The following is a 16,802-nucleotide window of genomic DNA, read 5'->3' as shown; positions in this document are numbered from 1 at the left end:
TCAAGAAGATTACACTATAAATGTGTCAAAAAGCATTTTTTAAGTAGACAAAGGGACCTTATTTTTCACCTCAGGAAACCCAGTTTCGAAATCGTCCAATATATCATTCGGACAAATTTTCTGACCACGTTACATGTAGTTCAAACAATAAACGTAAGAGTGTTAACAACGTAAAGGCTGTCGCAAGATGACGCAAGACGAATGACGCACGATGTACAATATATGATCCCAATAAGCATTATGTGCTCAAGTGCACTAAAAACGAAAAGGCAATTAATACTGAGATATCTACATGAACATCTCAGTGCGTTAAATGCTACTAACATTACACCTATAATTTGAGATCGACATTTTTTTTTGAAAACTTTGATGCTTCAATTGTGTACGGAGTTTTTTGAATAAATTGCATCGCTATTGCGTTTCGTTACCTACCAAGTTGAATGAGTGAGTCGCCGTCCGTATGAATGGCGTCGACGAACAAAGCATCTGTAGGGTCCAGACGAACCATGGGGTCTTTTTTCTCGACCTGGGGACCGGCCGGATCAAGGCCTGCAGTGAGCATATTGGCAATATTTAAAACTAGGGTCACACGTTGTACCGATAAATAGGGGCAGCACAGACAAGTGATCATGTTTATTAAATATATGGTTAAATATAAGATATAGAACACCGAATACGTCCACTTAAAGTTACATGTTTAAGGATACTTTGAAGAAAAAAAACGCTTAAAGAGAGGCTTTTCGTGGGAATAAAAAGAATGACACTTACTAAATAGTCAATATCATATAAAGGAAATAACATTCGATATCTGTACTAAGCACACAGACCGGTTATTCGACCGATTTTGGAAATCCTCTCCCCGGCGTAACCGGAAATATGAGAACCAAGACTGTGACCAATCAAATGGAAGTCGCCATATTGCGCCTGCGTAGTGTTTCGGAGTTGCGTTATGAATTGCGCGATCAGAGCCCCGACGACCCTGGTATTTGCCGCTGCCTGATTGTAATCGATATTGTCAGCTCCTTTCGACCAATCTACTGCAAACACATTTGCGTCTTCCTGTGTATTAAATGCGCAAACGTTCAAATATCTCTTCGAACTTCATGAACAACGAAAGCAAAAAATAAAAAATACAATATAGATATGATATAGTAAAATAGGAAGGGGCCAAGTTTTATGCAAAAAATGGAACACACACACAAGACTTTCTATCTTTTCCTAGTAATGTCGAGGTAAATAAGTATTTTACATTTTCGAGTATCATTACAATAAAGAATGCATCTTGAAAACTGGGTATCTTCACAGGCTTCATTGACAAAATCATTCGAACAGACGTGCTTGATTTATTTTCCTTTGAGTACATTCACATTTAACATTGACGGCTTTTGATGGAAGTAACCTAAATTTGTTACAAAACACGATACAACATTAACCGATTGCTAACTCTTATATTTCGGCAGTGTAAAAATCAAATCCATTTTTGCTAAAAGGAAATATTTCGTTTTGCTTTAAGATTGTCGCCATGAACTACTTAAATCAGCCCTAGTGAGAATATTATTAACGTAATACAGGGAATGCAAATAAAAAAGGAGTTTATTCGAAAAAACGCATTGCATATAATTTTTCCTAGCAAATTTATCAGTCGATATTTCCCTTAAGGCCAGTTGAAACAAGCAGCCCTCGTTCTTTTGATCGAGATTTTACCCTTTTGATTATGGCCTGTGCCATATTGCTCATCCATTGACCGTGTCTATCCTGGTAACCGTGGATGATGAACTTGGTCTTTCTGGTGCGGGAGAAATGCGACGCCTGGATGGAATCTGAAGTTTTAGTCACGATCTGTGGCGACTGGGTGTTTGCACGGGTGTACAGCAGGAACTTGACCTGAAAAGAACACGAGAAAGCCATACAGCAGTCCGATGGATAGTTATAGAAAAATCTGACTGATGTGTCGTGAATGTAACCGGAATTAGACACTGTGGAAAGGACACACTTTAGTCACACTCTTAAACATGGTATAATTTTTAATATCGTGTCGTCCACATTGCTTCCAGGTGTAAATAGTGTATTGAACATTGGATTAATTAATCAATCTAATCTTGTAGTGACGCGCATTTAACAAATATTTAAGACATTTGTATAACACCCATAAAGAAGTGTTGTAGATTCAATAAACTCTTATTTTTAATGAAACGGAAGTGCATTATTGAGTGGAAATAAATACATGTAGTTTCACAGAATTTTCCTGTTGCTAGAACGGGGCCTCTTTTTACGATTGCTTGAGCAAGTTCTTTACCTGAATAGCATTTGGCGACTCTGGAAGTTTACAATTGGCGTTGTCATATGGTTTGGCGTTGCTGAAGCATCCAATTCCTTCAGCTGTGTAACAAACCTCCTTTCTAAAGGTCCACCAGCAACCTAGGATATGAGACATATGCTTATTATAAGAGGATAATAATAATAATTATTATTATTAACCTCTTATTTTGCCTCAGCTTAAATACGTTTTTACCGCCATTTTGGTATTATGCCTGTTTCTGTTGCTCGGCCTTCAGTTTGGAAAAAAATGAATTACGTTATAACAAAATGTACTTAAAGTATTTTTTTAACTTAATTATATAAAACAAAATCCTTCCAAAACTGCCTTAAACCTCGTGCAATTAATAAAATTAAATTAGTGCTGAATGTATTTACTCTGATCAATTCAATATCGTATCGCTATAATTATCCTCATTTATCAATAAAAATGTGTTTAACAAGTTTGATTAGTTAAAACCATGAAAATGCCACGTTGGTTTTGAACTCTCGCGGAGGTAACCACTGCGAAAAGTAAAACTGAAATTCCGCATATCCTATTTATTCCCTAAATACGGTCCTGAGTGGTACATTTTATCAAAATTGAATAAAACCGATCGGTTAAGAAAACAAGAATTTAAATATTCATTTGTTAACTTGAGATATCTGTTTACTTTCAAATATGACAAACTACTTTTACTACCAATAAAAATAAAAATCTAAACAATCTAGCATCATTATCATTTAACTACCAATAAAAAGAAAAAAAGATTAATACCAAACGCCCCTGTGCAAAGCCCAAGAACACATAAGCCAAGTGTTATCCTCATCTCGTACGTTCCTCACAGCTGCGTTTGCAAAACTGATCGTTAATGTAAACTGTAGTAACTTGAATACGGCTGTTATTTACATGATTATTTTACATCCGGGTATTTTTCCTTGTATAAACTATCGTTACCAAAGTAAACCATGGCTAGGGAAGTGCGGGCATATTGGCAAGAATTAGGCTGATTTGGCATGAACTCTTATATGTAAACAAAACTGTCATTGCACGTAACTTTATCGCCCCTGTTTTATACTAACGTATAAAACATACTTTAATTCTGACAACCGTTTAGTAAGATACTTCAATGGGAAACATTAAGACGAAAGTAGACATAATCTCTTCGATTTATCATGTGGGCTGAAACTGTATAAGGCGATATTGGTATTAAGAAAAGTTGTTTCCATGATTATATTCATCCATACTTTCGCCCATAAACTGATCATCCTACACATATGTCTGTATATCGGAGAACGCTTTATATCGGTTAGGAAAGATTTGACTAAAACAGGTACGAGATGACAAAAATCGGTACGTATTGACCACAAAACGAGTAGATTAGGTTAAAAGTTGGCCAGCAGCTAATTAGCATACAATAATGTTGACATATACCTTTTCAATACAATTAAAATCTGAGATTTACGGGTTTCACTTTATTACATGTTATGCAATAATGGTAGAATTGTTAGGTTTTTATCTTAAAACAGCAAGATAGTTTGCTCACAAGTAGTTTAACTTGCACAAAGACCTAAAATATTACTATTTAAGTAATTCAATTTTGTATTTGAAACAAAGTTACTTCAACTAACTTCATGTCATAATCTGTGTTCGTACTGAAGTGCGGCGACTCGTATGTAATACGTTATTTTTCGCTTATGGGAGGAAAAGTTATTTTACGGATCAATATATATATATTTTTGTTGTCAGAATATCTTGCATAGTGGTGATTTTTTGTGTAAATTAGTGTAAATAAGTACTGCATTTGTGCCTATTACATTTACTACAACATTTATTGCCAATAATGCAAAGCTAATTGTTTTAATTAATAACTAATCACAGGGACTGGGCAATAATAAAAGATCACAGGGACTGGGCAAATACGCGAACAGGTGAAACTTTCTGGTTTTGTATAAAAACGAAACTTCTTTGTTCCACTATCCTAGCAACCACCTAGTTATTAATAAAGGCGCTATAGAGCGCAAAGCGCGACACGTATTATTTATTGTAATAATAGTCTTGATAAAAGAAGCAGCCGCTTATCAAGTCCTCCAACAGGTTTTTTTTAAGAACCACATATAGAAGGCCGCAAGCCTGACCGGTATCTTGCCAGTGGTGTGGACCCTTTGGTATGGACCTTTAACCCCGCTCACTATCCAGCGTTTAAACTTCCGGGTTTACATTTAAACCAACTATTAATAGCTTGTAAATATCTTAGTTAGAAGGTGATTTTTCAAGCGGTTCCGTAGTGTAGTGGTTACACGCTCGCTTCACATGTGAACGGCCAAAGGTTCGAGCCCCAGTAGAATCAACTTATTTTATTTGTGTTCTATGTTAACTTTTTGTTTTGATAAAGACATTTTAGTTTAAATAAATATGCTGTTTTATTGTAACCATTTTTTGTTTTTATTTTGCCCATGAAATATGTGTGAGAGGGTGGGGGGGAGGTTCGTAAATACATTAAAACTTTTATGTTTTCATATCAATGAGTACTCAACCCCTATCGTAAATGAGCAACGTAAGAATAAGTTCAGAATCATCTCCCCTTGAAGTTGAGAAAGATATGAAATTACGCTAACAAGATGAAGAAGATTTTTTAAAACCTACACAGTTCTGTTCCATTAATGAAAACTTCACACGGATGCAAGTAAAAAAAAAGGAAACCAATGTAAATAAAATGAACTATGAAATATTTGGGGGTTACAACACAACATCATAGATAATGGTTATTTGGGGGTTATAACACAAAATCATTGGTAATGATTATACCAGTATCTTTTTCTTTTTTGTTTAAAATAATCGGCCAATATATTAATATTTACAGTAGAAAAAAACAATCGTTCCATGTAACTTCATTGAGTGCATTTTACACTGATATTCCCACGCCCTTTGGTGCTTTGCATCAATACTTATTTTGTATTTTTTTCAAATGTCGTAGATACTGAAAGCAAGCAATGACGCCCCATATTGTGTTTGTTCGTGCCAGGCGTTCTTAGAGCGAACTTGGTGACAGGCTATACATCAACCAGGTAATGTAATCGATTGATTGTAGCAATCATCTTCCTTTTTCTCTAATGGATTAGGCGAGAACCAAGCAAGCCGCGCATTAAGCTTTAAGGACGAAATATGAAACTGCTTTAAATATCTTCCATAGATCGGGTAAAATTGCCTATTCACCCAAATAAAGCAAATGTCGCAGGTGTTAAGCAATAATCTTCCATGTTTTATATGGGTCATCCGGTTGTAAACAAGCCGCAGCGATGTGTCAACAGATCCACTTCAATTGTAAGACTTTGATGAAATGCAACTGTCTTCAAATTTAGTTTCATTAATATTAGAGAATATCTCGATGTCCTAAAAATAAGATATACTTTCAATCGTTTGAAAATAACATATTAATATATGTACAAAAATTAAAATAATGTTTCCATAAAGTTGTATGTAATTCTTGCATAGCTGATAAGTTAAAGTTACTTTCATTTGGCTAACTGTTCCTTATTTATACCGAATAGTACTTTTATCATTTAACTTTAACTTTAAATCTGAAATGCAGCCAAGCAAAGCTGTGCACGCCATACTTTATATAGTGCATCACATGACTGCATACGATGTAAGTTGTATACGTCTAATACAGCTTTGTACCGCGTTAAGTTGAATACTTTTGAACATAATTGAACGATTGAGTTGAGAATGGAGAGAATTCTGCCGCTCTCAACATACAATACACTACGGTTTAAGCATTAAATAGTTTAAGCATTAAATAGTTTAAGCACGTTACAGCCTTGAACTAGTTTTCTGTATTCATTCATTATGAACTAAAATAAGCCCAAATTGTTTCAGCTTATTGATAACAGGTAGATCGGTATCCATTTTCTTTACTTAATGTTTTACTTATGTTGTACAACATGTAGTATTTTATTATCATTTAATTATATACAGCATTCGATATATACATAATGTAGATAAAACAAAAAGGATAAATTTGATAATAAAGAATTTATTTATTTAACATACCATTCACAAAATAGTATTAATTGTATTGTCAATCACATCTTGAACATGAAGTCATCTTGATTAAAAACGATAGCATTTTACTTATGTTTATACCTAAGATATTCTGCATTTAAATCAAATGTAATGTTATATATTAACTTATTGGGTTAGTGGTTCTTAAACCTTATAAAAATGTAAATGAAATTGTACATGTTTGATCCTTGGCTGACCCTCTTTCACAGTTGCTCAATTCATTCCGGTCCATCGCATATGTAGGTCATCTTTTTTAAACGACATAAAAAGGGGCCGAGCCAAGATACATTTCTGTAAACTTTGATTGTATTTAATCCAGGGCATAATAGGATATAGTGTATGAAAATAAATGCATAGCTTGAAAAAAAAACGCGATAAAACTTGAAAGTCGACACGCGATTTGGGGTATCCGTGGAAGTTAAGATATTGTAAAGACTAAGAGCAGACATAGATATAAGTAGAAGTGTAAGAATATAAAGGCACAAAATAAACATTCGGTTATATAAAGATTGAGTCATAAATAGGATCCCTAGTCGGGTTACAAGGATTTCTAGGATGTCAAACAGTATGACAAGGTTCCATCAAAATCGAGTCACAAATGTGTCCCCTTGTTCGGCAACAAGGTTTTCTAGGATTTGACTAGTTGACCTACTTTTTGGACACACAGAGCAATAATTCGTGATCGGTCCTTATATTTTCAAGATACAATTTTTCATCACAATTTAAACATAAATGTGTCCTTAAGAGTGGTTACAAGGTTAATCTTGGATCTGACCAAGTGTTTAAAGCCATGGGTTCCATATTCAAACTCAAATATTATTTTAACTTTAAGATTTTATATGGTGACCTTTGTTTGTGCATCTTACCCAGATTTGAACATGACCGAGATAGGCTCAATGATTTCCGCTTTAATAAATAACCAAAACAAACGGCTATAGATTAAAATTGATGGAACATATGCGTTAAATGAATTCAACATGATATCAATAGATATGTTTAAGTATTTTGTTCGAGTGAACAATGAATGCATGGCTTTTAATGTTTTGCCATACAGTGGACTTGTTAGGGACAAAAATGGTCCGCCGCCGCTTGACATGACAATTCGAAGGTTATCAACTTGTAAACAATTTCTTGTTCTTGACATGTTCATGTCCCTTTTAATGTTTTAATAATTGTGCCACCTTTTTCACAAAAACATACATGACCTTGTTTAAATCTTAACCGTTAAGTTCCACTTATCGCAGTAATTTTATTGATTGTATAATGATTCTTGAACATCCTCCTACATGTGTTTTGGTAAAAAAAAGACGCGTCGAAAGCGAATCAGGCATTTTTTCAATTCTGCAAATCAAATTCTATGTCGTTTATAAAGAGCGTAAACAATATTTGTTAGTTCATCCCCTTTTGTAATAAGCTGACGTTACTGCTGAGTATGTCTGATAACTCAAATGTTTTTAACCTATAATTTTACATCATCGCCCAAGGATGGAATAAGTGTTTAGAGTGTACTGTCGGTGCCCACATTAATCAAATTACTCCAAAATTCTACTATGGCGCAATATGCCTTAGTCAGATAGCAAAAATATAATTTATCTAAATTCTGCAACTGTTTTTCTATAAGGCAATTACGAATACATACTCCATCGACCGTGCTGCAGTTTTTTTAAGACAAATTGTGCATCCGTTAGAATGTCACTTGTTTATGTCTATGGTTAAATACGTTTATTTAATATTATTTTAAGTTATTTTTGCAAAACAGCTTTTTAAGTTATTCCCGATAGCAATGCACATGTGGAAGCAACGTAACCTTGATAGTATATGGGCATTGAGCCATATATATTCAAATAAATATATAAAATCATGTTTAATGACATAAAAATTCACAAAGAGCCATGAAAAAAACAACCACTCTCTGATATTGGAATCTATCGGATGTTCTACAATAATATTAATACAATAAAACAATAATAGCCCCAAATATAAATTCATTTTCTAGTTGATTAAATACGAGTTTGTAGTCCTACATTATAATTAATAAACCCAAAGTTTTCTTTAGTTTTTTTTATTTCAATTTATGCTGGCGACCGTATACACCATCTTAAAATTTACCTCCTTCACTTTCTTCTTCATTATCATCATAGTCATTATCATAACAATAATCATCATCATAATCATCAGCATCTTGTTCTTCTTCTTCCTCATCTTTCTATTCATAAGAACATAGTTTAGAAACAGTTAAAAATAACAAAACCATTCTCAGTGTATTCTTAGTTATAGTTATATTACAAGGATATCACAACAATACCGTACAGAAAACAAGCAAATCGTTAGAAAGCGTCATTATCCTTTGGTAGCAAGGAATTTAGTCATTGCGTCACTCAGGGTTTGCAGAATGGACGATTGCCATTGGTGGAGAGGTAGTAAGTGCCGTGGTGGGGATGCCCGTTGTTTGAGTCGTAACCCATGTTTGCACATCCGGTACCGCACGTGTTGCACTTGCCGGCCTTGAAGTCGGCAAGGCTGCGGCACGGATACGACGCGAAGTGGCAGTTGGAGTTGATGGACTCGATGAAGAAGTCAAGGACGCGCATGTGACTGCAAGCCACACCGTCCGTCAACGCTAAAGCAAAATTAGACACAGATAAAATAATTCATCAAGCAAATTAAAGACTCGCCTGTAAATAGGAAGAGACGGCTAAGGCAATATTCTTAACATAATTAACTGCTTAAATTCTTCATACTCAATATAGCGTAAAAGCATTTTCTAAAAATATTTAAATCATTTAGCTCCATAAATTAACAAACATATATTAACTACGTCAATTATGTGTCGTTTGACTGTCTTCATTATAAACAATTTCTGCGTTCTATTTACCATACTAAAATAGAACACACGTTTCACCTACAAACCCCTACAATCTGCGGCAAAAGATAAAAGGAAGCATCCAAGGACAGGACCGATAAGAAAACCCTGTTTATAGTCCGGATCTTACCTTCAATTTTCAGTGTTATAAGGTTAAACAAATGTTGGCCGAATTCATTGGGGCATCCAGGCTGTTTCTCCCCGCCATTAGGAAAGTAGTCGACGTGACCGACTGGCTGCTCGAGCCCGAAACCTAAACACCGATTTATCCGTCATCATATTAGACATACCTGTGTTTTATTTTAGATTAGATTTAGATTTAGATTTTATTTCAGATATATTTATTGTTTTTTTATTACCTTTATAAATTAATGATGCAAACAATATTTAAAAATCGGTAATAATTACGGATCACCACCTTTTATGAGCCTTTAAGGGACGTATACAACTCAACCGAAAGATAATTTATGTAGTTTAAATATTAAAGATTAATGAATATTGTTTTCGAGTCTTGAGGACTACAAAAAAGATGTCAACGCTCTGGAAATTTTAGTATATTTGACAAAGTGAAAACATAATGTGTTCCTTGACTTACCAAGCTGAATCAGTGAGTCCCCGTCCGTGTGAATGGCGTCGACAAAGACGGCATCTGTAGGGTCAAGACGAACCTTGGGGTCCTTGTTCTCGAACGAAGGGCCGGCCGGGTCAAGGCCTGCATGGAAAATTGTCTCTTTTTAAAACTAGAGCAACACATAGACTCGCTTGAAAGGGCAACACGGCGAATTAAATATGTTGACTTTATAAGTAGATAAATATTTCTGTTTAAAGAAAAGCTCTTCTTAGCAAACATCCAGTTTCGGCGGAAAGTGTCGTCCTTGATTACCCTGTGTGGACTGCCCAGGCTTATCTGGGACGACACTCTTTGCATATCCATTAAACCCCCCTATTGATATAGCACGGCCCATTTATACCTGTAATGCGACCGAGTCCGGGAATCCTTTCACCGGCGTAACCGGAAATGTGTGAACCAAGACTGTGACCAATCAAATGAAAGTCTCCATATTGCGCATGGGCGGTGGCGTGAAGTTGGGTGATGAATTGCGCAATAAGAGCACCGACGACCCTGGTATTCGACGCCGCCTGCAGGTAATTGATGTTGTCAGCTCCTTTCGACCAATCCACGACAAATACATTTGCGTCTTCCTGTGTATTAAATACGAAAACTTTCTTTTATGTCCTCGAATCGACTGTAGAATAAACATTCACTATTGATTATAATATAATTAAATAGGAAGGGGGTAAGTCGTGAACAGAATAATGGAATAAACGTCATTTTCCTTCGCTGCAAAGCAATCTTTGAGTAATGTCGACGTCAATCAGTATTATATATGCCCTGGTATTAAAACCGTTACATAACATTTATCTCGTTAACTTGATATTTTCTCATACAAGTTGCATTGATATCATCTCATCTCCGTCAGGTAATGCCAACCAGCTTTTCGGCTCATGTGCAAGTCTTTCCAGTTGAACTATCGGCTTATCATCTGCATCCAAGTCACGGCTTCAGGTGCTTCTAGGCCGCCCTCTCTTTTTTAACGGCGGAGGTTCTATTTGAGATATTGCCTTGCCGTCTAGCATGCAGGCTTGCGAAGGCTGTGGCCTATCAATTGACGACGTCTCTGAAGAATGTCTTCTTCAACGGACTGCTGCTTTTTCTTCTTAATTTTTTTTTCTTTGGGAATCCTGTCTTACCAGTGGATCTTGAAGATCTTTATGAGGCAGGTGTTGATGAACGCAAACTGCCCCAGATGTTCGTCAGATGATGGGACGCTGCTCGTGCTTTATCGATGCAGGGTCTTACGTCTGCATCCGTTCCTTCATGGTTGTAGATGATGATGTCGAGGTAGGTGAAGCTGTCCACCTGTTCCAGCAATTTGCCTTGTGCTGTGATAGGTGAATCATTGGACGCGTTAATCTTGAGCACTTCTGTTGCATGTGTCTGCTGTAATACTTCGCTTGACGGTCTTTTTTGATTATCTGAACTCTTCTTCTGCTTCTACTGTGCGTCTCGTGTACTGTTATTGTTTACATTTGCTTTCTAGTATCTTTTTTCTTCAACTTTCTGAAGCGTTACTTCTGATATATACCTCGTGTGGGAGTAAGACTTGGAGCCCATTTCTTCTTGACATATTAAGGTAACTGATACTTTCAAGTTCTGCCGCTTATGCGCTTTCGTCTCTTCTTCAAGCAGCCCTACGAGCTGGAACCATGAGCTCTTTTTGCTTTCAGGTGTGTTCAACCCAGCGGTGTTGAAATGTTGACGTTGGTTGTGACCGCGTGTCTAGCTCCTCTTTAGCTTCAGTTTCAATCGTGTGACAAAGAAATTATGGGACGAAGCCATGCCTGCTCCTCGATTCACACGTACATCCTGAAGAGAACGACAAAACTTCATTACGATGCAAAGGTGGTTGATTGAGTTCTGGCGACACATTAGTTGCCTTGTGTATCTTTCTTTGGTGGAAAACCCTTCCTCTGCATTGATAAGATCTCAAAACATATGTTGCATGGAAGTATTTTTTATTTGGCCTTTCTGTCCATTCACATAAAACAGTGAAGGCTATTGAACACAACAGGTAGTAACATGGTTTATGAGAAAATGTTAGAAACAAACTCACGGGCTATCTCTGACATTTGCCAAATTAACAGTTTATGGCTTCAAATGTCCACATGTGGGTGAAGAACAAATTCTATTTCGCTACAAGATTGTCTTCACTAAATTCTGAATGAGACTAAGTGGGAATAATATTGACGTAATACAATAAATAAGCTTCAAGACAAGCATAAAGTGGCAATTTAAATCAATAATGCGAGTGGTCTATGTATTAATTTTTAGAGAATTCATCTCTGGATATTGCCCTTGAGGCCAGTGAAAGCACACAATCGATGTTCTTGTGGTCTAGACATTACCCTTGTGAGTATCGCATGAGCCATAGTGATCAGCCATGGACCGTGGCCGTCATCCTGGTACCCGTGAATGATGAACTTGGTCTTTTTGGCGCCGGAGAAATGTGACTGCTGGATGGACAGGGGAATTTTACTAACGATCTGAGGCGCGTTGGTGTTGGCACGGGTGTACAGCAGGAACTTGATCTGAAAATGACTCGAGCATGCCATACAGCAGTCCGATTGGCAGTAATTAACATCATGCGAAATCAGACATGCTCGTCTTGCGTGTAGCATGACACTGTTGCCCGGCCATGCTATGACCATTCCCGGACATATACGTATCGTATTGTGCGCACTCCGTTCAAGTGCTCATATATTATATTTAAAAATATGTACGTATTTTTAAATATAATATTGTTAATAACTTGGGTTCTGATGGCTAAATGATGCAATATTATACCCAAATTGAAATGAGGAATTATGACACATTAAATACAAATATAAAACATTTGTATGGTGTTGTTAATGACGTTCTTAAGATGTTATATACCATAACTACTGTTTACAAATTCAGTTGTTTTTATGGATTGAAAGGAATAATTTTACTGCCGCTAGAACGTGCTTTCTGGGTCCGGGCAAAGAAGGAGCATCATGCAGGATGCAACAGCTCTTTACGGAATCTGGATAGTGTCATCTATAATCGCGCCCTTCTTTCATCAAGGGCGACACACGACACACGAAGCAATACACGATATTTTGCGCGACAGTCGCGGCGACGCACGATATTTAGCGCGACAGTCGCGGTGACGCACGATATTTTTCGCGATAAACAAAGCGACGCGCGAGTATGTACCACAAAATATCGCTCTTGTGTAGGTAGCCCAAAAGGCGATATATTCGTGTTAAATATATCGTGCGTCGCCGCGTCTGTCGCGCAAGATATCGTGCTCCGCCGCGACTGTCGCGCAAAAGATCGTGCGTCGCCGCGACTGTCGCGCAAAATATCATGCGTCGCCGCGACTGTCGCGCAAAATATCATGTATCGCTTCGGGTGTCGTGTCTCGCGTTCAAAGGGCGATGCACGAAACACGAAGCGACGCACGATATTTTGCGCGACACACGAAGCGATACACGATATTTGATTATTCAAATAACGCCCATATTATCCAAATCTCGTGTATCGCGGTCAAATTTCATATGAAAAAAGGGCGAAATTATAGATGGCACTATCCGGATTCCGTAGCTCTTACATATTAACTCAATGCAGTTTGGATACCTGAATATGGTCCGGTGACTCTGGGACATTGCCATTGGCGTTGTCATAGGGTCTTGCATTGCTGAAGCAGCCTATACCGTCAGTGTTGTAACAAACCTCCTTTGTCAAGAGGAAGCCTGGGATATAAGACCATAGATTGATTAAAACAGAATTATGAAGAATATTTTGGTGGAGATTCACCTTCACGTTAGCGTATCTTTAAGACCATCTTCAACGTGTTCGTGTTGGAGCCGTTGTACCCGTCGTCGTCGTTGTCAACAGAAACGTCCTGGTCTTCTATGTTCGTTATTGTATTTTGTCTCATGACATCATCATCATCATAATCACCATCATTATATTGAATAAAAAATAAAAAGAAAAAAAATCATCATAATCACCATCACCAACACTATCATCCTCATGATCATCATCATGATCATCATCATCATCATGATCAGCATGATCATCTATCATCATCATCATCATCATCATCATCATCATCATCATCATCATCATCATTATCATCATCATCATCATCATCATCATCACCATCATCATCGTCGTCGTCGAAGAAGGATGATTTAAAAGAGTAAACACATATCGTTATGAAATACCAAATGCCCCTGTGCAAAGCCAAAGAACAATAAAGCCCAGTGTTGTCCTCATGTCGTCCTTTCCTCACAGCTGCGTTCGTAAAACTAACCATTTCGTGACTATTATTCTACATTTGATTACCATTTAGTGCATATCGAGACGGTGATTTGGCTCCTCGATGTCAGTTACGTTCAAAGATAACTCACTTAATGTGGTTTTGCCTAACCTGTGAACCTTGATGGTCAGTCACCAATTTAGTATGAACTGCACTGAAAATGTTTTGACATTTAATTAACAAGACGGTAGTGCAGTTAAAAAACGCAATACCTAGTATTTTAAAGAAACCTCTAGCTTTGGATCCTGAGAGGAATGTATAACAACTGACAACCGTCGTATTCCGCCTCTGCTTATATACTAGTACTGTATGTGTTTAAGTGTGAATATTCGAACATTGCTTTATTTCTTTTGAATACTCATATGCTCAGAGTTCAGCAATATTTCCTTAAAACATCTTGATTACTACGTCTCTCTGTCTGATCTATACATATGTTATATACTAATAAAGAGTGTTTAAAGACGTTACGTATTCTAATATTTTAATCTCAAATAACTCCATCTCACACTGACAATTTGAACGAAAATGCAACTTTGCAAAATAAAACGCCACACAAGATTTCTTCATTGGGCATATCGTCGGCTTGTATGGTATTATTTGTTAATAAGATAAATATAAAGGAAATGATTGATAATCACATGTATCTCAATTTTTTAAGAAACACTCAATAGTTAACAGTGGATTTTCTAAATTATAAAAAGTTCTCTGCATGTAAATATCGCGGATCGGTAAATATAAGTAGTAGTTCTAATTGGTATTAAAATCATTATGAATTAATGGAGTCTCTTTATGCCCATGCGACCTTTAGATAACTGTTTGTAGTTGGTGAAATTGATTGCGTAATATTTCTGGGCAGTGTCCCAAATAATAGGCTGTTAAATAGTATATTGTTGTCACTATTTTGAGTTTTTTCTTAACAAGTCTTTATATATTTATTCTTCTTTATACAGGTATAAAAAGTGGGCACGTACATGGTTATAACATGTGGATAAGTTTCGGCTTAATACGGCCTAAATGCCCATTTAAGCGTTTTTTACATACCGACCAAACCCACCTCGACATAAGTTTTCAAGTTATTACGATGAAGATTGAAGTATTTCATTTTAAAACCGTCGTACATGTACTTTTCTCCAATACCTTACCCTCGGGCGAACACCTTCAAAGTCACCGCGTATTTAATTGAATGAATTACACCTGTCCATTTCCGTGTTAGACAAATTAAAAATTGCGTGTTATGTGTGAATAATATTATTGAATAAATATTGTGGATGGTCAATTTGAACTGTATGAGGACTATATGTATGAAATTAACGCGGAAACACATGGTCAACAAGCTATGGATAACGGATTACCCCAGAAGCCTATCGAGCGTAAGTTCCGTTGTCGTTTGATTTAATATATTTTAAAAACTAGTTACGTATATAATTTTAAAGGGACCTTTTCACGTATTTGTTTTTTGACAAAATTGAAAAAATATAGTTCAGATATGCACAGTTTCCTTTAATTTGATATTTGCAAGGAAACAGTAATACTGAACATTTACGATGCTCTAAAATCAATTATACGCATATTTTGGCGATGAAAAAACACAACTAAAAATCATAAAGCGTTACAAACGCGAAATGATTGAATAAGTTGGAGAGTTCTGTTGTCATCGTTATATTTTGTGACATTACAATGATTGCTTATATAAAGTATATAATTATATATTCGCTACGTGTTCACGGATAGTCGAGTGGTTTAAATGTTAGACCTTTACCCCAAATGGTCAGTAGTTCGAGCGCAGTGGAGGAAAACTGTTTCTTTAATTTAATTCTTGTTTTTTACTCGAGCTATGTTGTTCCAAATATACATCAATCAATATCGAGCCTTTAAAGACAAACTTATTACATGCCTAAATCTGTGAAAGGGTCCCTTTAATTTGAAGCAATAATAAGCAATTTCCTAATTACGACAAGGTCAATTACTGTGCCATAAACAAGTCTAATCTGAAAGGATTGTCGTGAAAGTATCTTATGGACATTCAGATCAGCGGATGTATGGGCACAGAGAAACAATGTGAAGGTGTGACACAAAGCCTCTATTTACCAACCAAATAAAAACGCATTTGTGTCGCGTTCTAAGAAAACTGGGCATAATGCATGTGCGTAAAGTGTCGTCCCATATTAGCCTGTCTAGTCCGCACAGGCTAATCAGGGATGACACTTTCCACTATTATGGTATTTTTCGTTTAAAGGAAGTCCCTTCTTACCACAAATCTTGTTTAGGCGGAAAGTGTCGTCCCTGATTAGCCTGTGCGGACTGCACAGGCTAATCTGGGACGAAACTTTAGGCAAATACATTATGCCCAGTTTTCTCAGAACGCGACACATTTAAATCGGCCATGTTATGAAATTAGTCGATTGTATCAATTGAACACACGCGATAACGTGTTATGACTTTGTCGTATATATTGAGTGAGTACACTACATTTGAAACGAACGTTCAGCACAGTATATTCGAACCGAGTTCCTTTAGGCGTATTTATCATGTATAAAATATTTTCATGCAATTTAAAAACGATATGGCTCCATTTTGCCAGTTTACAACAGCCCATCTACGCCCATGTTAAACTCATTTATTTATAGCACAAATCTATTGAGGTTTCACAACTGTGGTCGATTTGTTT

At 36.5% G+C, this 16,802-nt stretch overlaps 1 protein-coding gene across 1 annotated transcript in view; it reads right to left on the bottom strand.

Annotated features, from left to right (window-relative positions):
• LOC127861811 (uncharacterized) overlaps positions 1-14,174 on the bottom strand; it is a 15,663-nt gene extending 1,489 nt beyond the window's left edge. The window contains exons 1-13 of the mRNA XM_052400491.1: positions 14,040-14,174; positions 13,447-13,562; positions 12,192-12,374; positions 10,196-10,427; positions 9,820-9,936; positions 9,355-9,477; positions 8,746-8,981; positions 8,471-8,567; positions 3,074-3,136; positions 2,297-2,418; positions 1,705-1,884; positions 828-1,059; positions 433-549 (exon numbers count right to left, since the gene is read on the bottom strand). Of these exons, the coding sequence (XP_052256451.1) occupies positions 433-549; positions 828-1,059; positions 1,705-1,884; positions 2,297-2,418; positions 3,074-3,136; positions 8,471-8,567; positions 8,746-8,981; positions 9,355-9,477; positions 9,820-9,936; positions 10,196-10,427; positions 12,192-12,374; positions 13,447-13,562; positions 14,040-14,091 (1,870 nt within the window). The 5' untranslated portion in view covers positions 14,092-14,174. The remainder of the gene's footprint in view (positions 1-432; positions 550-827; positions 1,060-1,704; positions 1,885-2,296; positions 2,419-3,073; positions 3,137-8,470; positions 8,568-8,745; positions 8,982-9,354; positions 9,478-9,819; positions 9,937-10,195; positions 10,428-12,191; positions 12,375-13,446; positions 13,563-14,039) is intronic.
• Positions 14,175-16,802: the final 2,628 nt, after the last annotated feature.

Source organism: Dreissena polymorpha, chromosome 16, assembly GCF_020536995.1.
Source record: "Dreissena polymorpha isolate Duluth1 chromosome 16, UMN_Dpol_1.0, whole genome shotgun sequence".
NCBI lineage: Eukaryota > Metazoa > Mollusca > Bivalvia > Myida > Dreissenidae > Dreissena > Dreissena polymorpha.
This window is presented reverse-complemented; position numbering and strand designations above follow the sequence as displayed.